The sequence below is a fragment of the Conger conger genome, chromosome 5, assembly GCF_963514075.1.
Source record: "Conger conger chromosome 5, fConCon1.1, whole genome shotgun sequence".
NCBI lineage: Eukaryota > Metazoa > Chordata > Actinopteri > Anguilliformes > Congridae > Conger > Conger conger.
In genome coordinates this window covers 9,785,835-9,810,584 of record NC_083764.1, presented here as the reverse complement: position 1 = coordinate 9,810,584, position 24,750 = coordinate 9,785,835, and the positions used below count along the sequence as shown (strand labels likewise).

The following is a 24,750-nucleotide window of genomic DNA, read 5'->3' as shown; positions in this document are numbered from 1 at the left end:
TAAGCTTGTCGCATATTACATTACATTAGTTATTTTGCTGAGGCTTTTATCCAAAGCTACTTACAGTTGATTAGACTAAGCAGGGGCCAATCTACCCAGGAGCAGTGTGGGCTCAAGGACCCAACAGCTGCATGGATCTAATCACTGCTACACTGGGGCTTGAACCACCAACCTTCTGCATCCCAGTCATGCACCTTAGCCACTTAGCTGCCCCCTGTTGCCCATACACCAAAATCTATTGACTTGTTGAGTAGACCTTAATATGGGCATATACAGACATTCATCAACCGCTGTCCATGTCACAGAATGTATAGCTAAAATGGCCGATTGTGTAAACGATTGGGCTGAGTAAATGATTGCGAACAGAAGTTTGTCTGATATCCCCCCCCCACCTTGCCCACCCCCGGCATTCGGTAACATTCATATTAAACCGGATTGCGTTCGGTCAGGCCCAAGCTTAGGACCATAGACACGCTGCTCTCCCCTTCTGCAAGGAAAACGGGGCTTATTTGATTAATGTGCGGAAAACCCCGGTTCTGAAAGCTCAGCAGCATTTCATATTTTAATTGTGGCGATTCGCTTTGTGTCCCCCCCTCCCCCCCCTGCGATTAGCCGTGACACAAATGGAAAGGGAGCTGTCATTACGGAAAGTATTAGCGCTGGTCGCGCGCTCTGTCTTCCAGCGCTTTTGACCCTCTGCCAATGGGCCCTGGAGAGACGGCCCCCTTCTCAAGATGTCAGCCGGTTTCGCGCGGTGGTTTACAGCGACGTCGCCTGGAGGGGGCCTATTAAAAGTGCGGGGTGAAGGAGTGCTCTCGGTTCCGTCGAGTGTGGGTTTTTTCGGGATGAGTCACGGCGGCGTGCGTTCCTGAGCCCCCTTCCTTCTGTTTTTTGGGGGAAGTCGCGCCTGGAGGAGCAGGGGCGGAAGAGGTATCGGCCGTGGGCGGTGTTGTGCACCTGTTTTGGAGCAGACGGCGAGGTGTTAACTTGCTCACTGGCCTGGTGGCATCCTGGCTGCACGGTGGATTGGCTCCCTGTGAGAGCTTACTTTGTCCTCGTGGAGATTTCGTTCACTCACGAGCGCGCCTCCCCGCCGCTCTCCGGACAGGGGTGACGCAGCTGGGGCTGTCCCATCAACGCAGCAATCCTGTCTCCCACAATGCTCTGGGGCACTCCCCCCCCCCCCCCCCCCCCCCCCCCCTCTATCCCCCTCTGGCCCCAGGTAAGACTCTTTTCACCAGGGATCCTCAAACCTGGCCCTCCAATCCAAATCCGGCCCTGGTTTTCTTTCCTTCCAGGATTAACTGAACAGTTAGTGCTGCTGATTGGCCAGTCTTCACGCCTGACTCCCAGGTAAAGAGAGGGTGGAAAACCAGGTGTTTTTGGCTCCTGAGCACTGTCATTTGTCATGATCCCTGTTTTATACAGTCTCAGTGACGCTGTCATGTCAGACATGAGTGAATTCAAGATTTTCACCCTTAATAAAGCAGGAATATAGATTTTTTTTACATTTATTTTTTAAGTGTTCATATTCAATCTGAGCAGCGATGACAATTTTGGTCAAATTGGAGGAATCGGATGGGTTTGAATGCTGTGTGCGCACGTGCACGCACATGTGTTGTCAGTTGTTCTGTATGGGGCTCTCTTCTTCCTGCTCTCTTCCCTCCCTCCCTCCTTCCCCTCTTTCTTTCCCTCTCTCCCTCCTCGCTCTCTCCCTCTCTCCCTCCTCACTCCCTCTCCCTGCTCTTTCTCTCTCTCTCTTTCTCACACAGAAGAGTTATACATAAAACCCACCCACGCACACAGTGTTGCTACGGTGATGGCTGTAATTTCTCAGCCTATAAAAAGATTTGAGGAAAGCGAGGGCACCAATGAAGGATTGTGACTTTAGAGTAATGCCTTCTGAGGCTCGGAGAGGTGGGGCAAGGTGGAGCGGGCGGCCTACCGAACATTCATAATAAATAATTCGATAATGAAGGCGCAGGATGTGTGTAATGGCTGAAGGCTTCGCTCGAATCCCGGTCCTGTCTGTTCTCGTAGTGCCCAGGTGGCTCTGCTGAAGCTAGGCAGTCAGGAGGGTTCTGGTTCTGTCTCCGTCTGTCTCTCTCTCTCGTACGCAGTCCCGTGTGTTTCCGAGGCCAGGAGAGCCGTGGACACTGCAGGCTCGGAGACGGATGAGTTTCAGTGTAGCCCCCGACAGGAACGTCACTGCCACCATCTCACAGGGCCGATCAGATCAGACTTGTTGTGTAGCAAGTAGCGTGCAGGCACTTCCAGTTATAGGGATTCATGACCATTTTGATCCATCTCCCCAACCCCACACACACACACACACACACACACTTATTCTCCAGTAGCAGCGGGCTGTTATGGTGAAAGCGCAGTGGTGGCGGTATTGCGGAGGCTGTAGACTGCTGACCTGCTGATCAGGGTTTTCCTGCATCCCCTCCCCTGCCCTCAGTCAGCTCTAAAATCTGTTTACCAAACCAGGCTGTGCGCGCGTGCTGTTCTGCAGTCCGGCACGTTCATTCCGGTTTAAACACAGCCGTTCTCCCCGTTTAAACACAGCCTTTCTCCCTTTATCTCCATTTAAACACAGCCGTTCTCTCCGTTAAACACAGCCTTCTCTCCGGATCTGAAACACATAGTCTCAGTGCTTTAGGGCCGCTGTGCCCAGCGATGTTCGACACACCGTTCTCTCCCTGATCAGATCTTTTACATTCAGTAAAAGTGAGGAATGGCTCCAGCAGGACTTCCCTGTAATATTATTACATTTATCTATTCATACATTTATCTGTCTCATGCAGAGCCATCCATAGTCTTTTTCGGGGGCCGAGCCAAAAAATTATTTGCGTGCCCCTCCAAAATAGGGGGTCAAACTGAGTTTTAACATGTATCGATCTGTCAAAGGAAGGCCGGAAGGCAGGGCCCCTAGATACAGTCCGCGATCTGCACGCTCTGGTCTTGTGGATTCTGGGTTCTGAATTTTAAGACACCGATGGAGCCCTCCTTCGACCATGCCTGCACGCCGTCGAAATGTAGTATCCTGAGGGGTTTCTTTAAGGAGCTTTAAGGCCCGTACTTTCTCACGCCGTCCGTGGCCGAGTCGGGAGAAAAGGAGCAAGGCAGCGTGGGTATTATTCTCAGGGTCTGAAGCCCTTGAGGGAGGCTTAATAAATCGCAAATGATTCGCGTTCAAGCCGAGGCATGCAAATTAATTTAGCGGTCGCTGCGGCGCAGGCAGGCGAGCTTCCCGGGCCCCCGAGCCGCGGGGATCGGGGGAGGGCGGTTTGTACGCGGCGGGCCGGCGGAGCGCGGCGGCGAGAAGCGCCAAAGAGAGACGCAAGAGAGCTCTGAGAGACGCAAGCGGACCGGGAGGGAGCGCTCTGCGGTGAGTGACGGGCGCTCTGCGGTGACGGGCAGGCTGACGGACAGGAGGAGCGGGAGGACCTGTCGCCCGCCCCTCTCTCTCCCGGGCTTAACGGAGGTGTGGCGGCTGCTCCCCGGAGGGCCGCGTGTTCCGGACGAAACTGTCCCGGAAAATGCTGAGCTCACAAATCAATATGCCGTTTGCAAGAATGAAAAGCCCACCCCTCCCCCTCTCGATTTCTCTCTCCCTCTTTCTTCTCTTCACTCTCTCTCCCTCTTATGTGTTTTATTTATTTATTTTTATTTGACAAAATTATGATTTTTCTCTACTTACCCTCTGTGTTGTTGGTCAGTCAATGTTTTTTCTTTGGTGCATATTCCTGTTCTCTGATTAGATACCAAGTTAGTTTTTCCCTTTAGCACCTGGAATCATAAACAAAGCAACTGAGAGCCGATGGGAATATTTTAGCATACCTGTATGAATTTACATAAGTATGCAAATGCTTTAATCAATATTAGGCGTGTTGGTGTAAAGGCTAATGCAAGAGCCTTGTTTATCAGCTGATGAGGCTGACTACAGTCGGCTCTGCAGACATCGAACAGTCAAGAACAGAACATGGATCAGGAGTGGCATTCATTGACCATGGCATTAGCGGCCACTTAACCAGCAGTGGAAAAACGTACAGGTACATTAACAAGTAGATGTGATCTCTTTGTAACCAGCCAAGCTACACTTTTTTCTCTCCTGCCTTGGCGAGCATCGTTTACCCATGATGCGGTGGGTGGTGCTCTGTGTCGCGTTTAGAATTGGGTGAGCCATTCTGACCGTCTCCAATGTTCTACCGTAAAAAGGTGTTCATTTTATTGCTTTGTTCTTGCATTGCATTTTTGCTAGGGAACCTTTTGGGGATTAGGCCTTTTAGCCTCGCGGTTGTATGGTTAGGGGAAGCCAGACAATTCGAGGTCATACCATCTCTCTGTGGCTGCCATTAACTCCTGCTGGCATTTTGCTCTGTGGGTACAAACCATGTAGAAATGAGGTGCGTGACCTGTACATGGTTTAACCGGGGAGTGCCATCTGTTTGTCGTGGTTCCAGGTATGACGATCGTTGATTGGCTTAGCGCTATTGACTATTTGTCGACTGGGGGCCTTTTGGATTTTTTTTGCCGTGCCACATGAAAGATCCTCACGAGCTGAGCCAAGTTGAGGCACAAAGGCTGCTTCGTCCCGCTGACGAAGGCCATTCATTTCTGTGCGCGACGTTAGCACGACGTTAGCATTGACCCCAGCTGCTCGTTTTTGAGCCAAGGGGCAGAGGTAACCTTTCCCGGTCCCTGCCGAAACACGAGACGGGGGGACGCCGGAGTCTGACTCCAGGCACCGGGGTCAGTGAGTACAGAGCTTGAGGGTGACATGCCAGCCCCTGCTTCTGAAGGCTTAGAGCCCCTGCACTGGGAAGCAGTGATGTGAGCAGCGAGCAGATTATGGAGAGCCTTATCGTGATCGTCCTCTCATCCCTCCCCCCCCCTTCCCGCTGTTGTGTCTCTGAGACCGGGTTGAGTGGGGTTGAGTGCACGTCCATCCAGAGACTTGGACTGAGAGAACCAGGCCTCCTTCCACGTCCCGTCTGAAACTCCACCAAGTTATCCTGTCAAATCCCTGTCCCACCTCGAGATTCTCTTCACAATTGGCACTGTCTTGTGGAAAAAAAGAAATGGCATGGTTTTTTTGGGGGGAAACGTTTTTTGAGCAGTTTTCAGAGAAGGCGCCCATCGTTCAGGCTCTGAACTTTTCGCACCCTGCGGACGGGCACAAGGTTTCCTTTGTGTTTGAGCCGAAGTTGTTTTCATGTTGATGGGACTGTGATGGAGTCTGTTCCCTCATTTTAATTCAGGGTGACACCGCTCGCACAGCGGGGCTGTTGTGCCGTCTCTCAATGGGAGAAGGATCTCTCTGCCCAAACCTGCGGAGCTGCATCCACTCTGGAGCATTACCTCCGTTATTAAAGAGGAGAGGCACAAGGTCACAACTTGTGTTGGGGGTTTTTTTTTTTTGGGCTTCTTTGTGGCTCCAGGCAGCACTCCCTGAATGTTGGGCAGTGTAGAACCAGTTCTGCCTCATTCCCCTCATCAATGAGGCAATGCTTGTAGAACCTCTGTGTTGCTATGCATGTCACACACCCAGGTTTATGCCTTCGAATGGGATTGCACATGGCCTTGCCTACCACATTCTCATTGGGGCATGATCGGGATTGCACATGATCTTATCTGACACATTCTTATTGGTCCTAATCAGTCCTCCCCAGGCACATAGATTTTAATAAGAGTTAAAGTTGTGTAAAATTTTTCTGAACAATAACTTTGTTTATAGTTTTTGATGATTCTTGTTTTTGTATTTATTAGTCTGTTGTTTATTAGTCTGTTCATTGTATTTTTAATTATTCATGAATTTTTTTCTGACACGAATGTGTGGGCAAGTCTTGAGTATTGCTGTTCTGAAACTGAATGAGTCCCTTGTTGAAAAATGTTACATTAGTGTTTTTGTTTACTCAAAACAATTGGACCTGAACCTTAGTCATTTCCATCTTATTTTGGATAATTAGGATGAATTGAGTACTTTCACTTGTAATCAAAATGCGCATAAAGAATCTTCCGCAATAGCAGAATGCCGCAAACCAAGTGAAATTAAAAACCAACCTTTGTGTGTAATGAGAACTCTGGCTTGGGTTTATTTCTCTCTGTGTAGTGTACTCTTATGTGCCTAACCGTGAGATGAGGGGAGGAGGGAGGCTGAAGACTCCAGTGCGGCCTCCCATCAGAATGTTCCGGAATTCGCGGCACCTGTGCCGTGTAATGGGACCTCTGGGCTTCCCTCTCCCCGGAGTGTTTGCCGACGGTAGCTCCTGCGTCAGCTGCAGTCCCTCCGGGAAGCCGTGCGATGCTGTATTTTTATGCAAAGCCGTTAACGTGAATGAAAGGGGAAATGGTCCGCTAGGTCTGATTACAAAATGGCTGCCGCACAGTGCCTTCCGTAACCGTCGTTTGGGAGGAACTGCTCGGAACCCAGTCACGCCGTTGCTTTCTACAGGTAGCACATGCGACACCGGTCTCACACCTCTCTGACTAAATAATTTGTTATTTAGCTGATGCTTTTATCCAAAGCGACTTGCAGTTGATTAGCAGGGGGACAATCCCTCCTGGAGCAATGTGGGGTTAAGGGCCTTGCTCAAGGTGTGGATCTTATCGTGGCTGCACCGGCTACTTGAACCACCATCCTTTTTGGTCCCAGTCATGTACCTTAACCACTAGGCTACAGGCTGCCCTTACGAATAGGTCACAGTGAGGTATGTGATGTTGAGTGGGATGGGACTGACTCTACCCTAAGGTGTCGATGCAACTCATGTTCCCTGTTCTGGTGGATGACAGAAGGTTAATATTTCAGCTGAGGAAACCTGTTTGGGCCCTTCAGAAGTTTATGTAGAAAGGGTGTGGTCTCGCTGTGGGAAAGCACTGCAGGGAATGTTAATAATAACATCTTTCATCTCCACATTCAATATATGTTATCATCCTGTTACTTTCCCCCCCCTTTCATGTGCTGCACCTTTCTTACTGTGTCCTCACTGTGCTTCTGGAGTCTCTTCAGTCGATTCAGGAAATGAATGTGAAGTCCGCTCATTCACTGTAAATTCCTCTAGGAGCCTTATGGGGATTTTCTCTTCATTAGTTGAATTTAAATTCATTTGGTTGAAATGGCTGAATTGAAATGAGCTCGACCGTGACCGTGCTGTGTAATAAGGTGTCCAGGAAGAAGGATCTGCGACCCCTCCGATTGGCAGGGGAGACAGGATGTTGTACACAGGCCTCGGAGATGGTGAGCCTGTGAGAAACGCTGGCAAATGTTTGTGTGCCAGTTGAAAAGGTTCTCGGTCCTTGGGGAGTGGAAGGGCACAATGACTTTGGCACAAAAAAGGATGAGTTTTGATTAGCTTTGCAGTCAAAATGAAGGGGCCTAAGTGCTTTCCAGTTGAATAAATGAATGTAGGAAAAAATTTTGTTTGTTGTTTTGCAGCCATTGGCAAAATCACCCTCATTGACTTGCAATGCTTGTGAACTTAAAAATCTTCTTTAAAATGTGTCTTCAGAATGGCCTGAAGACTTTGTTGATTGCAAATTCCACTCACACATCTTTCTTAAATAATAGCTAAGCTGCTTATGATTTAGGAGAAATCCGTCTAGGACAGTGAGCTTCCTTCTTGCCTCTAGTGGACTGCGGGGTCCGCCGATTCTTGCTTTCACATCGACATCAGCGACCGACTCGGGGCCCCAGAGACCAGGTGAGGCCGGTTAACCTTGCAGTCGACTTGTTACTCAGCCCCTACGCGATCAACACAAACCAGCAGACCCTGCGACCCGCCAGGACCAGGGATGAGGATGACCGGTCTCGGGGTGTTCTTTTACCCAGGGTGTGTTACGTGGAGGTTCTTCCACACGCCTCCATCTGTTAGGTCCACCCTGACTCAGAGGACTACAGAAGACACTCGTGCCTTTGTTCGGATTTCCCACTGTATTTTCCATCAGGGAGATGTGTGACTCATGCACATTACGGCGCTTCTGAAGTACAGCCTTTTTGTTGTGGAAGATTCTGTGAAGACTGGGCTTTTGAGTGTCTGCTGGATGTGTCACCTTTCCTTGTTTGCTTCCTAATGTAATCACTATTGATGTGCTTTGAGTCGTCAAGACTGGCAATCATTCAAGATGACACCTTCCAGGCCTGCCTACTCATTAATATTCATCGGTGTGCGTCTCTCGAGAGGTCTTTGCTCAAACTTGCTTGCGCTGACGGGATGACCGGCCGACAGGAACTCTTTATCAGGGGCAGGAAGGACTGCAGAGAGCTTGATCCTGTTTGATTTAATATTGTCTCTGTGTTCCACTGTGTGTGACCAGCACGGTGCTGTCCGTTTGCCTTTTTTAGAGACGGGGGTTTCGCGACTCGAGAGACCTTGCCTTTCCCGTCCTCCTCTGGCTCCGATTCGCTCGTTTTGTAGCTTCATTAAAACCATATGCTTACAAAATGGCGTCGCGTGCAGGAAGGTCGTGTTTCCTTTTGATCCCGCTGTTGTTTTCTCCTAGTCCGCTGGAGCGATGACTGCGCGTCTTGCGTGCAGAAGATAAGTAGATAGGTTTACAGACTTGGGGGGGCGATTACACTGAGCCCTCGCATTGCTTGGCCGAGTTTAATAAATCATCCTGTTTACCACCACCCCCTCCCTTCCCACCACCCCTCCAGCCCTGCGGTGCTTGGAAGAGCCCTGACTAATCAAAGACCCCCCCCCCCCCCCCAGTCTGTTCACCACAACTTTGGACTTGCCTCAGCTAAGCTTCTTGTGGTTGGAAAGCGGTGCAGTCCGGGGTTAGCGGTATGTGTTGGGTTGCGACGGCTTCCTCCTGTGGTCCTGACTAAATGCACGCAAGGGCCCTTTTGGTGTCCTTCCAGCGGACAGCGGAGTACCACCGCCATAAACGTCCTTACTCTGCTGAAAAAGCGACCCGTTTATGCCAAAACAAAGCGGGACTCGCGCACCCTTTCTTTCCCTCGTTGTTTCGGGCTTCGCCACGTTTGTGATGTGTTGCTCAGGCTGATCGAGCCCTCTTGCAGACAGCCATATCGTCGTGTGAACCCGCGGTCCTTCCTGCTGTTATTTCTCAATCTCCATTTCCTAGCCCCAAAGCCTTTTGTTTGTTTAATTACTTGTCATTAGTGTTGAGTTTCGTCGTCTTTTTAAACCTGGAAACCTGTTATTAGAGGCAGACTCTGATCTCCAATGTGAGTGTGTGAGTGTGTGTGAGTGTGTGTGAGTGTGTGTGAGTGTGTGTGAGTGTGTGTGAGTGTGTGTGAGTGTGTGTGAGTGTGTGTGAGTGTGTGTGTGAGTGTGTGTGTGAGTGTGAGTGTGTGTGTGAGTGTGTGTGTGAGTGTGTGTGTGTGAGTGTGTGTGAGTGTGTGTGAGTGTGTGTGAGTGTGCGCTGGCTGGACCCGACCTCTGGTCTATGGACAAGCTTCTCTCCTTTCAGTCACAAGCTAATCGGACCTGTAGCCTCTCCGAGCATGAGGCCCTGTTGGAGCCGTGTTTCACCCCCGAGAGGTGGTTTCTGTTTTTAGCAGCTCATTAACGGAGCGGGCAGAGTCCCTCCTCTGCCCCAACGACGGCGCTGAGTCAGCGTTCCTGTGGCCGCCCCGTTCCCTGCTTTCTTCCCCCCCCCGAGGCTTCTCCTGAACCCTGGGCCGGATGACTCGGCGTTCCGAGTCACCGCCATGCCAACGGCTCTGACGCTTGGGCCTTCAGAGTGTAAACAGCACTCTTCGTGCCTCCATCTCTGATCCAGACCTTCCACAGATGGCATTCCTCTTGGCCCTTCTCGCCCTCTGTTCAGTAATCGAGCTACACGTTACATCAAGGGTGTCGACCTCCAGTCCGGGAGGGCCGCAGTATTTATTGTTTCCTCACAAACAGCAGGCCTTGAGAACAAGGTGTGCAAACTTCAGCCAAGCCAATGAATGAAATCATCACTCGTGCTGAAACACACCAGAAACTCCAGGACTGGCATTTGACACCCCTGAGCTACATGCTTCGCCTGATTGTCTGTTTGTCACATGAGTTTGGCTTGTTTGGACCTCAAGCTGAAACGTATCAAAAATAAGCAGTATGACCTGTAGCACAGCTGTATTCTAAAGCCAAGTGCAGAGAAACACATGTTTTCTCAAGTGGCCCTTAGTGCTGGAATGCCTGATACGCAGCTGTGTTTTGTGGCCGGAGCTAGTCTGAACATGGGTTCCATATTGCCTGTAGATTTGAGGGCTCTGGTGGAGACAGGGGACCCTCTGGGACTGGTGGCTGAGGCAGGTTGAGAAGGGCCAGAAGGGGGATGAGATGGACCCGAAGGCCCTGTTTGTGTCTGGGGAAATGGAGGCAGAGTCTTCTGTGATGGGTGGAGGTTGTGTTTGAGGAAATGGAGGCTGAGTCTCCTGTGGGGGGTGGAGGTTATGCTTGAGGAAATGGAGGCAGACTGTTCTGTGGCGGGTGGAGGTTGAGATGCTTTTCAGTGTTCTCGCCGGGAGACCTGGAGAGCTGGAGTCTGAGAATAAGCTCTCGGCTGAGAATTGATTGTGAAAATTGACTGTGGAAAGCTGTTGCGTCGGTCTCCGGGTTTCTTGTCTGGAGTCCCTGCCGAGTTCTTGCTTCCTGCTGTGTGTGTGTGTGTGTGTGTGTGTGTGTGTGTGTTGGAGGCCTGAATACCGTGTTGGGGCTGGATCGTGCTGCCAGCTTGTTTGTGTCTGCTTTAGGAGCACCCCATTGTATTGCAGACACCATGAATATAATGCCTGTGTTGCTGTGTGTGTGTGTGTGTGTGTGTGTGTGTGTGTGTGTGTGTGTGTGTGTGTGTGTGTGTGTGTACAACTTTCAGGTCTCCCTACACTGCTGTCTTTTTTTGGTCATCTCCTGAAAAAGTGCTCACTTTAAATATGTACATATGTTCCTTGCCTCTCTAGAGCATTGTTTTCTCTGAAGTAGGCTACGAGTTTTCACATTGCATAATGCAAATCATCATAATGTATGATCTCATTGTGTGTGTGTGTGTGTGTGTGTGTCTGTATGTGTGTGTGTGTGTGTGTGTGTGGTTTCTCCATGTTAGCACAGTAGACTAGCACTGTCTCATGCTTTTAGCACCAACGGGCCGTTCCGGGCCTCCACATGACCTCTTCCACTTGATTGGATCGTGTGATTGGCTCATGGGCTGTGGCGCTTGTTTACAGCAGAGCCGGCTAGAACCAGAAATAAGCTACTCTGATGTTGCTTCTAAGGGAACTTCCAGTTGTTAGTCTAGGCAGGTGTTTCTCAAAATGAAGGGTGAAGTACGTTGTCATTGGATTGTACTCTGGCCATGGGCCGCGTGCGTGCGTGCGTGCGTGCGTGCGTGCGTGCGTGCGTGCGTGCGTGCGTGCGTGCGGTACTACACGTGTGTTTGCATATTTGATCTTACCATAGCCATGGCCTTGTAACACTCTTGACTCATGTGCGGGTGTATGTGTGTGCATGTGTGTATGCACACCTGTGTGTGTGTGCGCACACGCTCCAGTGTGTGAGCCGCATATTCACTACCCCTCTCTCTCTCTGTGATCTCCCTGCAGTGAACAGAGCATCTGCCAGGCCAGGGCTGCCGTCATGGTGTACGACGATGCCAATAAGAAGTGGGTCCCGGCCGGAGGCTCCACCGGCTTCAGCCGAGTGCACATCTACCACCACACAGGGAACAACGCCTTCAGGGTGGTGGGCCGCAAGATCCAGGACCACCAGGTGAGAGTGGCTCAGGGGAGCGGGATCAGAGGTCAGAGGTCAAGGTGATGGGATTTTGGGATGGGAGACTATTCTGCCAGTGAAGGGACACCAACTTGGGCTGATGCAGTGCTCTCTGCCATGCAGTGTTATCCACATCAGCTGTCAGTGAAGCAGTGTGTGGTGCATGCTGGGATAATGACAGTGGTCCTGCAGGCACAGTGATACTGTTATTCGCATACGGACCATTCTGGAGGCTTTTGCTCTTCTGTCCGCTTTTTGTTTTTGCCACATGTAAACACCCGCGGTTTCAGTCAGTTCTATTTTAATGAATATTTAGAGCATGGAACAGTTGGACAGTGCCAGAACCAGTCCTTTTAATCATTTGTGCTCTTCCAAATCCGTTCCGGCTCCGCAAACTAATGGACCTAGAGCAATCATAACTGACCTTCTCGGTTAAGAAAATGTCCTTGTTTTATTACACATTTTTTGCTGGTGAACTCACTCGGAGGACGACGCTGGGATCCCTGGCTTTATTAGCGCTGCCCACACGGGGTTGATCCAGAGCTGAGCCGCGTGCTGGCCCGTCTTCGGCAGAACTTTCCGGAGCTTTTGCGGCCTGTCCCGGATCCAGGGAAGCGAACCAGGCTGCTGTTAATGGGGCCGCCCTGACAGACCGAAGGAGAGCATCGCATTGTTCACTGTAGCGTAGCGTAGAGTGTAGCCCTGTTAAAGGCTTTCACTGGAACTCCTCTGATCTGGGATCTCATGGCTGCCTCTCTCTTCTAGGGCCAATTTTAAATGAGTTTTATTATTTGATCGTTTTCATTTTGTATATTTGTATTTTTAAAGGTTTAGATTTATTTTTAATTTTGTGACAGCAGAGTGTTTCAGAACTGCTGAGGTCTCTTGCTGATGGAAAAGCCGCATCGGATAGTTTCCACCTCTGAGACCCTGCGGCCTGGTTATTTGCGAAGCTTGCGAGAACGTTTCCGTCTCAAACAGTGCAGCTGACAGACCCCGTCTCCTGGATTTGCGGTTGGATTCCTCCCAAAACTCTTCACTCGCCCCCCTCTCGCCCCCGTCCCTTCCCATCCCTCTGAGAACATCGAGATCTCCGCCGAAGCTGACACACTCCTGCGAGGTCCGCTCCGCTGCGTTAAAAGTGCTTTTCTTCTTTCCGAAACTGCGGGCTTGTGACCGTTCCTGTGTCCGATTCCCGTCTTCCTCTGTATCTGTTCCAGAGACTCACCGTTACTTTAGTTTAACCGTTTAAGACCGTAGTCTCAAACTGGAGGGGTGTCTGCATGCTGGTTTTTATTCCAGACTCATGTCTTGATTATAATAATAATTTGTTCAATTATTTGCTGAATTTGGGCTGTAGGTTTGCACATATAGTATATTAAGGGAAATGTTAATTTGTGTTGTCTAAATAACAACTGTTACTTCTGTTCTGTGCTTTAAATGCTGTTAAATGCATATGGCTTGAATTAATTGGTTGGAATGAGAACTGCATACACGCGGCCCTCCATGGCAACGGGTTTGAGGCCACTGCTTTAAGTGTGAGATATGTGAAATTTGATTAGAATGTGCTTAACTGAACATTCTAATGCTGATGTCACAATCAGTACTGCCAATTGAAGGCGATGGAAGTTCTAGAACGCTGACTTGGAATTTTGAAAGAGAAACCTTCCATAAAACCTCCTCTCCAAAGGGTTCATTTCTGTTTGTGGTGTCGACCATATGTCAGGATTAGACTCTCGCAGTAATGTTTGGGAATTAGACCTCCACCAGCTGCGGAGATGTGGCTGGTCTCAGCAGGGATCTGTGCATTGCTCAGTAGCAGTGTAATATATCAGGGGTGATGTAACCACTCCGCGTGTCAGAGGTGAAAGGTAACAGCGGTGTGCGTCAAATGGTGCAAAGTGAAAACGGATGAGCGGGATTTGGATGTTCCTCCACCTGAGTGACCCCGGGGCCCCTCTCCCTCTCCGGGCCTCCCAAGCTCCAGGACCTCTTCTCCTTTCCGTGTCCCTCAGTGTCTGGTTCCCCCTGGTCCGGGACGGGGTGAGAGGCCTCCCCCCGGGAACAGTGAAACGAAAGACTAGCGTGAGCGACCTGGATTCGCGTCCGCCAAGCCCCCCTCCCCGCGTCAAAACGCTCACCAACTCTTGTAGGCTTTAGGAGTCTTCTGGGCAGCCTGGTTGGCATGAATGCCTGCAGACTTTGAATCATCATCTGGATTCAGACTGGGTGGCCTCTGTAGCGTAGTGGTTAAGTTAAATGACTGGGACGTGCAAGGTCGGTGGTTCTAATCCCAGTGTAGCCACAATAAGATCCACACAGCCGTTGGGCCCTTGAGCAAGGCCCTTAACCCTGCATTGCTCCAGGGGAGGATTGTCTCCTGCTTAGTCTAATCAACTGTACGTCGCTCTGGATAAGAGCGTCTGCCAAATGGCAATAATGTAATGTAATGTAATGATACGGCTATAAGAGATAACAGCCAATGCGCCGTGCCGGAACCTTTTTTAGCCTATGCTAATGCTATGAGCGTGCGCAGAGCTAGCGATCGCTGTGCTAATTCCCTTGCCGTCCCCATACGGGCCATTAAAGCAGATGGCAGCCTCATGCATGCGTCCCGTGTTAAAACCCAAATGGTAGAGGAAGCTATCGCTCCTGAGCGAGAGGCGGAAGCCGTTTGTCATGGGGAGCTGCCGTGCGCTGTCCCGTCCATGGATTTATGCCCACTCCGGTCGTGCCCGTTTGTATACGGAGGCTATATTTAGCCTTTTGGCTAAGAGCACGTGCTCATAACTCCGACCGTTTGTAAGGTGAACAGGTTATCATGCCGATGTGACTTTGTTAACAGGATTTGCCTGTATCTAATTGACCTATTACGCGGTGAAGTATGGGAGTTTACGGTTTGTAAACGACGACAATTACGGTGTTACGACGGTGATGTTATGATACTATAACTAGACTGCTCAGCTGGAAGCTGTCGTTCTGCTGAGCGGCACGGTCATGATGACGTCTAGGGGGACTCCTTTTGGGACGCGCTGGGTTCATAAAGACCGCCAGCGGTCCAGGCCTGCGGACGTGAACGTGCACAGTAGCGGCTTGGCGGTATATTGTCTTCCGGCAATAATTAAGGAGAATAAAGTTGTGACATTTCGAATGACGTTTCCCTTTGGGGTGACGCAACATTAATGGCGACTGGATTTGGCGGGGTGCAGATTATCAGAAGAGACATTGAATACATGGGAGTATAACAATACCAACAAAAATGCATGCATCACCAGACATTTGAGAGGTACATGGGAACTTGAAATGATAAATATGGTCCTTGTCATAAAATAATTACAGATGGGTCTGATTTTAGCAGCAAGGAAACGAGGAAGAATAGGACTCACTCTCTACTACACGAGCAATATCCTCTGACTTGTGCTTTCTTTGACATGCTTTATTTATCCAGGAAGAGTGACGTGTTAGAGTTAGTTACTTTATTCGTCATGATCATGGAAAACATGAGATGTATCTTCCTGGTGTAGTACCACAGATTGGCAAACATCAACAGCAGCTGCAGCCACAACAACAAACATTTCATGGAAACAACAACAAATAATATTTCATGGCAGGGACATGGGTACGTCACTGTATCATGTGCCATGTGCACTGCACATAACGTCACGCACGTATCAGAGTGCATGAAGTGCCAACTGGGATTGGACAATGCAAGGAAACTAGACAAACCGCAAACAGTGCTAATGGTGTATTACTTCATTGCCCCAGTATGGCTGGAATTCAAAAGTGCCGCAGCAGTCGAGAGAAAGGACTGTCTGTGTCGTTTAGTTTTTGCCTTGGGTCGAATTATCCTGCCAGTTCTGGTTGTATTATGTGTATTATATTTTTGGATTAAAGTGTTTTTTTCTATGTCTGTCTGGCTGATTAAAAGTACAATTAAGTTGACCTTGGTCCATGGATGCTATAAGACTCTTGTGGTTTTATTGGTTTCTGCTATGGAAATGGAGTGAACGGAGAACCTGTGCTTTAAAGAGGAAAATGGCTTCTGAGGAAATGACCTGGACCGGAACTAAATGGCAGGTTCTGGTCTATGATTCATGGGTCCCGGGGGAAAATTCTGTCTCACTTGACATTTTGAGTGGCTCGCAGCGCTATAAAAGAGCAAAAAAGTATTAAGATAAAAGAACCAAAACGCGCATTTGCGCTGTAGAGATACTTGAGGAATTTAAGTAGCTTTTTTCTGAATTGGGAGTGTGACTTCTCGGTCTCCTACTTCAGCGCAGAAAACCATAGCTATTCAGCGAGTTTCACACATAAAAAATAATTTCCTACACATTTAGTTTCAAATTGAATTTAAACGAGAGGCTGCAGATTAGCGGGGAGGGAAGGCCGGACCGCCGCGTCGGTTGAAGAGATGCGTTGTGCTGCCGTCGCCGGTGACAGTTGGTTCTCCGGCGACGGCCGTGTTCGGAGGTGTTTTCAGCGGTGTCGTGTGATGGATGCGGAGGCCCGGGAAGGTTGCCGAGGTCACAGGAGTTTGTTTACGCTCATTTGTTTGACAAAGAGGTGCTGCCGAAGTCCCTCACCCGCGGCGTCTCATCAGGGCCGAACGCGCCCGCGGTGTTCGCTACATCAGCGTTCTCCCTGCTGCGCGTCGCGTTCGCCCGCCCCCCCCCCCCGGCGTGCCCGGGGGAAGGGGTCGCTCGCCTTCTGCTGTCCTGTTTTCCTTGGATGTTCTGCCGCGGTCAACAACAGTGGGTAGCGTTGGGTTTCTGGTGTTCCATTCCTTCATCATGACACCACTAGCACCAACATTACATTACTGGCATTTTTTGCAGGTGCTCTTATCCAACCTTTGCATTTGTCCTTGTATGCTATCCTACACAGTATCCTTGGACATTCCACCGCGGTCAACAACAGTGCCGGGGAGGGGGGGGGCGGGGGTTGAAGTGGTCAAAGATCTTTTAGTTCCATTCCTTCATCATGGCACCTCTAACCCTTACGTTATGTTACTGCCATTTTGCAGGCGCTATTATCCAACCATTTGCATTTTTACATAGTATCCATTTATCCAGCAGGATATACACTGAAGCAGAGCGGGTACCTCGCTGAAGGGCACTGCTGTGTCTAGTCTGGGAATCAAATTTGCAACCTTGAGCTTTCTCTACAAGCCCGATTCTTTATCCGTGACCCTGCCCTCCCGCTTTAACTAACAAAGCGAGTTAAGGTGAGGACGGGCGGTGTTTGACTTGCACTAGGCCTGAGGCCTCCGCCCTCCGCTCTCCTCCCCGCACACAGATAGGCCGGCACGTCTACGCCTGGCCAAGCAGATTAGGCCCGGCCTTTGTGTGGAAGTTAAAGAGGGTTAAAGGAGCGGCAACCTGCCCCTCAGTGCACATCGACAAAGAGAAGGGGGGAACTACTGTGCGTTTCACCCCCCCCCCCCCCCTTTTCTCATTTTGGGGAGCTGTGCCCCTGTGTCCTGCTCACTGAGGAGGGGGGCGGGGTGGGGGGGAAGACAGTGTGCCAGTGTTGTGGGTTGAGGCAGGGGGAGATGAGAGAGGGAGAGAGACTAATTGGCACAGTGATGTTCATTTGTGTTTTTTGTTATTTTTGTTTTTGTGTTTGCAAGGCCTGCGGGACAAAGCAATCTCCATTCTAATTAAGCACCCATCCGCAGCATGCTTTATTTATCCGGCACGGTGAGACGCAGGGGCTCGTTTTAGCTCGACTCGTATTCCGTCCGCACAGCGCAGCGTCGGCTGAATGCTAATGACGGGCTCCCTATCGGAGCGCACGCTGCCGTTGAGTCGTGCCGTAACCCAGTTCCATAATGTGGCACGCGTTTCTGGTGACAGCGTTTGCAGCATGAAGTTTGCGTTTTATCTCGTGTTAAGAATGCCGTCCCTCGCCAGTCCTCGTATTTCAGCGGTCTTCATGTGAGATAAGTGAACCTGTTCTCTCTGATGCCTGTCTGAGGAGATATGACGGATGTGAAATATGTTTGTCAGCTGTGCTCTTGACCATGAAGTGAGCATCTGACAGGTGTCTGACATGAAGATTATTTTCTGATGTATTGTTGAGGAAATGTATAGCTGTGACGGTTGGTGCCTGTTGGTCAGGAAGTCTGTTTGTTAGTGACAGCAGCCAATCACAGAGAGAGGGCCGATAACCTGTCAGAGGAGATCCGTATATCACTGACCACAGCCTATCGGAGAGGGAGTCAGTATGTGTGACCGTGAGGACAGCCAATCAGAGAGGGAGTCTGTATGTGTGATAGTAAGGACAGCCTATCAGAGAGTGGGTGATAATTACAGTGGCAAAAGGAGGTGCCACAGTTGGGTGGTTTGAGCAATGTTAAGATGGTGTGTTGGCCAGGACTACTTAGGACACTTTGTGATTCTTGGCGCTCTTGTTGGTTACTATTCTACTCCTTCCACCTCTGACCAGACTGATTGACATGGGCTCAAGTCATGTTTCACTCACAGCATTTAGGTTTGTGGTTTGAGATGTATTATAATGTCAGAAATGTACTGCCAGAGTTCTCAATGAACTTTCATTACAAACAAATTAGGCCAAAATATTCAGAACGGCCTTTTACTGTATAGTCCAAATGAGAACCTTGTGTTTACATTGTCGAGTCTTTGAAAGTGCGCAATGCTGGCTTTCCAATTGAAGCCGGCCTGAGCATACGGTAGTATACTTCTAACACTTGATACCCATGTTAATTTCGATCTGCACACTAAAGTAGGTCCTTGGTGGAGCGCCAGTGGAATTTTGTAGCTGCAAGACGGAGCAACTTATGCAGTTATTTGCAGAACGCGAATATCTTTTTTTATCAGTGTAATTAAAAGCGGGTGAGAAGGAGCTCTCCTGGGGTGTTGAGCTTAGTCATTCAGTCTTACTGTGGTGTGGCCCTGTGCTCTGGATTCAGTCCTGCCCTAGTCAGTGCTGACTGTAGCTGGCAGCTCATCATCCACCATGGCATTGCCATGAGGGAGAGGGAGGGAGCCCTCTCAAGAGGGCGGGTGCCCTATTGGGATGGTGTTCCAGCCTTCAGGAGGGAGGGTGGACTATCGGTAGGGTATTCTATGTCTCAAGAGGGAGGGTGCCCTATTGGAAGGGTGTTCCAGCGTTCAGGAGGGAGGGCGGACTATCGGTAGGGTATTCTATGTCTCAAGAGGGAGGGTGCCCTATTGGAAGGGTGTTCCAGCCTTCAGGAGGGAGGGTGGACTATCGGTAGGGTATTCTATGTCTCAAGAGGGAGGGTGCCCTATTGGAAGGGTATTCCAGCCTTCAGGAGGGAGGGTGCTCTAAGCCTCGGGAGCAGTGGTACTCTCGGTCGGGTATTCCAGGCCAGACTACGTGAACTCGATGTGTTCACTAACCTGTGGCCTGCCATTAGACTGATGACATCGCAGCCGTGGCGCCGGCCTGCGATTATGATTGGACGCCCACACCACGGGGCACCACTTTAGGTGTACTTTCGCGAGTGCCTTTGGCGTCTGCCAAATGGCTAAATTGCTAATTGCGCTGGCTTCACCCACCGTTTGTTCGTTCTAGCAACACATAATAATCGTCTTTCCACTAACCGCGCTAAAGTGACTCTCCCTTCCAACTCGGGTTGCATTTCTGAAGTGCAGAGACCTTTCCTGCCATCTCATTAGCTCTTCCGCTGCTCTAAGTGGTCTCACTGGGACTTCCAAGTTGGTGGTTTGTTATTGCAACACCTTGTATATGTTCATTTCCTCCCCTCAAATATTTGTAAAAATCTAAACGGCATGAAAGTATTACTGTTTTCACAGGCTGTGCCAGGTAGTGGCAGGAGATGTTTTTTCCATGACGGTGCCAGAAAAAAATGCTTCAGCAGAAAATATTTTGGATAAGTGTAACACATCTAGGTTGATTCAAAAGTATCTTAGGAGATGAATGTGGAAATTAAAGTCTATACTCCCTATAAGTTGGTCACATTGTAGGCTGGATCTGCTTTCGGCAGAGGAGTATGGGACACATTTTGGAAGTCAGAATCTGTGATGAACAACCAAGCTGGTCCCTTTATCTTCATCTAAGCTAACATCAGTATCCATAAAATGGCTGACTGCTAAGGCTGCAATGTGAAAATAAATGATGAAATTAATACCGTTAATTCAGTTGCATTTATTATCCTGGAAGCATATTTTTTTTCTTCAAGTAGTGCTCAAGCATTTCTTGTCTGTCGAGTACTTAAGCAATTGACTACTCATGCCCATCTCTACTAAAGATGGTCTGAACATTGAGAATTGGTTTGCCACCATTACAGGCCTACCTGGTGTCTCACCTGCATTTCAGCCTTGTCTCACTAGCGTCTTGCCAGCCTCTCACACGTGTCTCAACCCTCAACCTTGTCGTGCCCGTGTCTCAACCCTCAACCTTGTCTTGCCCGTGTCTCAACCCTCAACCTTGTCTCGCCTCCATCTCAACCTCGTCCCTTCTCCTCTCCACAGGTGGTGATAAACTGTGCCATTCCCAAGGGGCTGAAGTACAACCAGGCCACGCAGACCTTCCACCAGTGGCGCGACGCCAGGCAGGTGTACGGCCTCAACTTCGGCAGCAAGGAGGACGCCAACGTGTTTGCCAGTGCCATGATGCATGCCCTGGAGGTGCTCAACTCACTGGACACGGGTGAGTGCCCACAAAGTGCCCACCTCAGTGTGTGGATGCTCTCTGCTCTGAGTGGAATTAAAAATCTGATGTACTACTGCTCGGTATATCTTGATGATCTCAGTCGAGTAACCCAGAGAAACGATGATGAAAGCCACCTGGGTCTTGCTTGCTTGCGCGGTTTCCCCTGGTTTACACTCCCCCAACCCCCCCCCCCCCAACCCCACGCTCGATTATTCTCCCCCAACCCCACCCTCTTATTATTTTGGTCAACGAACCTTGAAGATGGAAAGAACAGGCGGCAGGGGGCCCAGGGTCTGCTTAGGATGCGGAGCGAAAAACGGTCCGAGTGTGGGAGTTGGTGAGCAGTGGGGCTAATGTGAACCCCGCTAATTTCAACCGATCGGGATCTAAAAATGGCCCGCGTCAAAACTGTTTGTGAAAGTATAGGTGGCTGCTCAGCAGGAAACACAATGAAGTGGGCTTAAAAGCCTTTGCTCGCAGAGGAGGAAGTTTGTGTGTGTGTGTGTGTGTCTGAAGTTTGTGTGTCCCTTTTGGAGGACATTTTCTGCTGAGATGAGCCAATGTTAACATTTAGCCTCATAATGGACATAAGTTGTCTCCGTGCAAAATTTCTTACATTTCTTCTGTTTTCTTTAAGATTGACATTTTACGGATGGCATGTATTTTCAGGCCAGTAAAAAACTACTTTGTGATACATAGCTCAGGCAAAAAATAATAATTCCAGCTTAGAAAGGAATCTGATTTTAGAGGCTTTTAAATGTCGTGCTGGTGTGATTTCCCTTTACGTGATTGTTTTGCTGTGGAAAGACAGAATGCAAAGGATTGTGGCTCTGAAGTGATTGCTCTGGAATCCTCTGTGGCACACAGTGATAATCCCTCATAAAATAAGTTTTTTGGAAAATATTGTAAGTGAAGGATTCTTAAGTCCAAAAACAGAAGCTTTATTAAAGTAATGGCTACACCTGGGGAAATGCCTCATTAGCTGAGCTTGCCTTACTTCCTGATTTTTTTCCATCAATGGACACAAAATGAAGACAATTTCCCAAAATGGAGGAGAGGGTAGAACATTTTAACAACTTAATTTTAATGGCAGGATGGCTCCGTTAGCACTGTGGCCTCGCAAAGGAGGTGGTTCTGGTTTCCTCCCGCACTGAAAGACGTGCATGTCAGGTTAGGTAAACTCCTGCCATTGTGGCTGCCCACTGATGCTAAGTAACTAGGATGGTTCAAATCCAGAGGACAAATTACCCCATGGGGTTCAATTAAGTATATCTTGATCATGAAAAACATTGGGGAACATTACTGTCAGATTTTTGTGGGATATAAACTTTGAAGATTTTAAATTACATTCACTTGAAGAAAATGAATCTAATTAAATCCCAAATCGTTTGTATCTAAATGAAAAGGTAGAATGTGAGATTTTATGAAGTCAGGACGGGAAAAGAACAAGAACATTCTGTTTTGCTTATACCAAAACAAGTGTTAGCCAGCTTAATCTTACTTAAAGGCTTACTTAATTAAGTGTTATCATTTTCCTGGTCCACTGCTGATGTCTTCATGGCTGTGGTTGAGGTCATGTGTTTTTTTGGAGGCCCCGGTCTGACCAAGCACACAGAACGATCATTATTAGTCAGGCCAACGGTGAAAACGGGAGTCCTGCCTGGTAAATATGCCAGGCAGCTGTGAGTGAGGCCCCTGTTGGATTCAGATTCTCGGCTTGCCAATGAGAGGTAGGGGGTCCAGGCAATTGGCGGGGATAGGGAGTGGGGCATGAGCATAGACTATAATTTTAGCATTTAGCCAAACCGTTTCTTTATTGGAAACAGATGGGTGTATTGTAAGTAAGGTCATTTTCCTTTTTTTTTCCCTCCCCCCCTTGCTTCTTTTTTTAAAATGTGATTCATCAGAAAACAATCTTGCGCCGCCGCATTTTCAGAGACCCCTTCGACCCGTACCCCGCAGGCCTGGAGCCGAGCAAACGGCCTTCAGGGGAACATGCGCTACGGACAGTTTCTGTCAGATAGTAGAGGTGCCTCTCCTTGCACAGGGGGCTGGTCTTTCTTTCGGGCACCATAGGCGTCCTTTGGAAAGACTGCAGGCCCTTTTGGACCAACTCATCGGGTGGTAGTTTGTGCCTTTCTGGGACAACGGCTTCGGATACTGCCATTTTGAAGAAGCTCTGGGCTGTTTTTATTAGTATTTTTATTTTCTTTTTTTCTTTTCTTTTTTTTTTTCGTTTTCTTTTTCCCCTCACAATGCCATTTCTGGGAGCCGGCGTCCAAAAAACACCCACAACTTTATTTATGGATGCGTTTCTGATTCAAAAATCACCGGCTCTTCTATTCCGGTCTTGTGTTTTTTGCGATGCAGTTGAAGGGCGGAGAGGGTGCCTTGAGGAAGTCTGTGTGAATCACTCTCGGCGTAAACTGGTTAAAATGCACGGGCGGCAGAGCCGTCCGCCGAGCCAACATTTCTTCCCTTGACCTCTACTCCTCTGTCTGTCACTGTCCCTCCCAATCAGACACTCGTCTGGCTGGCGTGTTCCTCTTAGCGTCTGTAGGAAGCTCGGGTCTGATAAAGTCTAATGCTGATTTATTAATTACCTGATAGTGATGAGCTTAATTATGCTAAGTGATGGTAATTACACTTCCCCCATTCATCTGTGCCCTATCAAGTTATCAGAGCCTGCTCACACTGTGGCATGAAAGAAAAGTTTGGATCTTTCTTCTTCTTTTTCTTTCGTTCTTTTTTCTTTAAAAGATGCACCGCAATCAGAGTCTGTGCTTGGATGCTTGGATCAGCCGGTTTGCTGTTTTCGCTTTTTCTCTCAGGAGTGAGGAGTACAGGAGGCAGAGGAGCTCAGAGCTTTAGGGTTTTCGGAGTGGTCTAATCACATGTGCAGCCTGTTCCCATACAGTTAGCCTAATGAAGGCCCTAAACATGCACTTTTGCCGTAGGCCATTTCTCAGCCTTCCCCTGCTCTGTGTAGCCCCCCCCCCCCCCCCCCCCTCCAGCCTCTCTGCTAATGGAGGAGCAGTCAGGCAGCCCCCCCCCCCCCCCCCCCGAGAGCTGAGTGTGCATAATGAAAGGCTGTGTTTTGGCCACTGCAAGATACGGGCACTCATGTCCTAAACTGCTGCTCTCAGGCAGGGTGAGCGGGAACAGAGGGTGTGGATGTGCTGGTTGCCGTGGTTTCACTCGGATCTTGCTCTGCACTGGGCTGTTGATGGACAGGCCCCAGGCCAAGAGAGGTTCTGCGTTAAGGTCGAACGTCCCTACGTCCCCACGGTCGCATTGCCCGCAAGGTTTGAGGGGCGTGAAGAAAATTCTTAAATATTTGTAACATGGCCATTTTTCGCGGTGCCTGCAGTCGAGCGGTGGGTCCCAGAACAGCACTGCCAGTATGCGTCCCACGAGCACAGGGGTACAAAGAGAGTCCGAGGACAAGCCTCGGCCTGTGCGGCCGTGGCCTCGGATAACTCCAGGAGAGAGAGCGACGCCCGTTTGGTGGGGGGGGGGGTCACTCCTGTACCTGCTCCTGCCGGCACCCCAGGGGTCCTGCCGTGACGAGGTGCTCGGGTGCTGGTGGAAAAAAAAGTAGACGCTGGGTGACACGGTGCAGCCACGGGTCGTTAGCTTCTTATTAACCGCCTGCCTCAGGAGGACCGCTGCCCGGTCGCTGCCCGAGGTGCCATCCACAGCATCGACACTGTGGAGCAAAGTCACTCTTCTTTTTTTTTTTCTTTTTTAAGCAGTCATGGTAAATATAGAAAGGTATAACTCGTAACTAATAGAATGCTGTAGCGCTCTCACCCTCTCTCTCTGTCTCCCCATCTTCCCCCTGTCTCTATTTAGTTCTCTCTCTCTGTTTCTCCCAATGCCTCTGATTATTTCCCCCTTTCCCTTACTCTCCCCCCCTCTCTCTCTCTCTCTCTCTCTCTCTCTCTCTCTCTCTCTCTCTCACTCTTAGATTATGCAGCAGATAATGTAGTAATTTGGGCTTTATCTCCTTGCTGTAGAATTCTTCCCATCTTCTCCCCCTGCTGGTTGTGTATGGTACTACATGAGATGGAGACAGAGTGCCTTCTAATTGAAGGCTGTGGCTAATTCTGCTTTGGTCATGCCGAGCTTCAAGCACATTCTGTTCGTGACATATAAAGAAACGGGGACCTAATTTTGATTTGTATTGCGTAGGCCTGCCTAATTCCGGTTAGATGCCTATAATTAGACTGCCAGGGAATGGAGCAAAGCCATATGATGGTTATCCAGGGTATTACATGTACTGCTGCAGTTGTATTTGTTTTTCACAGATGTCCAAGTTATTTGTTATACACAGTGGCTAAACGAACTACTCGCTGGGTGT

General features: G+C 49.4%; 1 protein-coding gene across 7 annotated transcripts in view; it reads left to right on the top strand.

Annotated features, from left to right (window-relative positions):
* Positions 1-24,750, top strand: part of enah (ENAH actin regulator) — a 111,746-nt gene that overhangs the window by 41,960 nt on the left and 45,036 nt on the right. For all 7 annotated transcript variants that reach the window (XM_061241570.1, XM_061241577.1, XM_061241573.1 and 4 more), the window contains exons 2-3: positions 11,558-11,723; positions 20,207-20,384. In XM_061241570.1, coding sequence (XP_061097554.1) covers positions 11,558-11,723; positions 20,207-20,384 — 344 coding nt within the window. The remainder of the gene's footprint in view (positions 1-11,557; positions 11,724-20,206; positions 20,385-24,750) is intronic.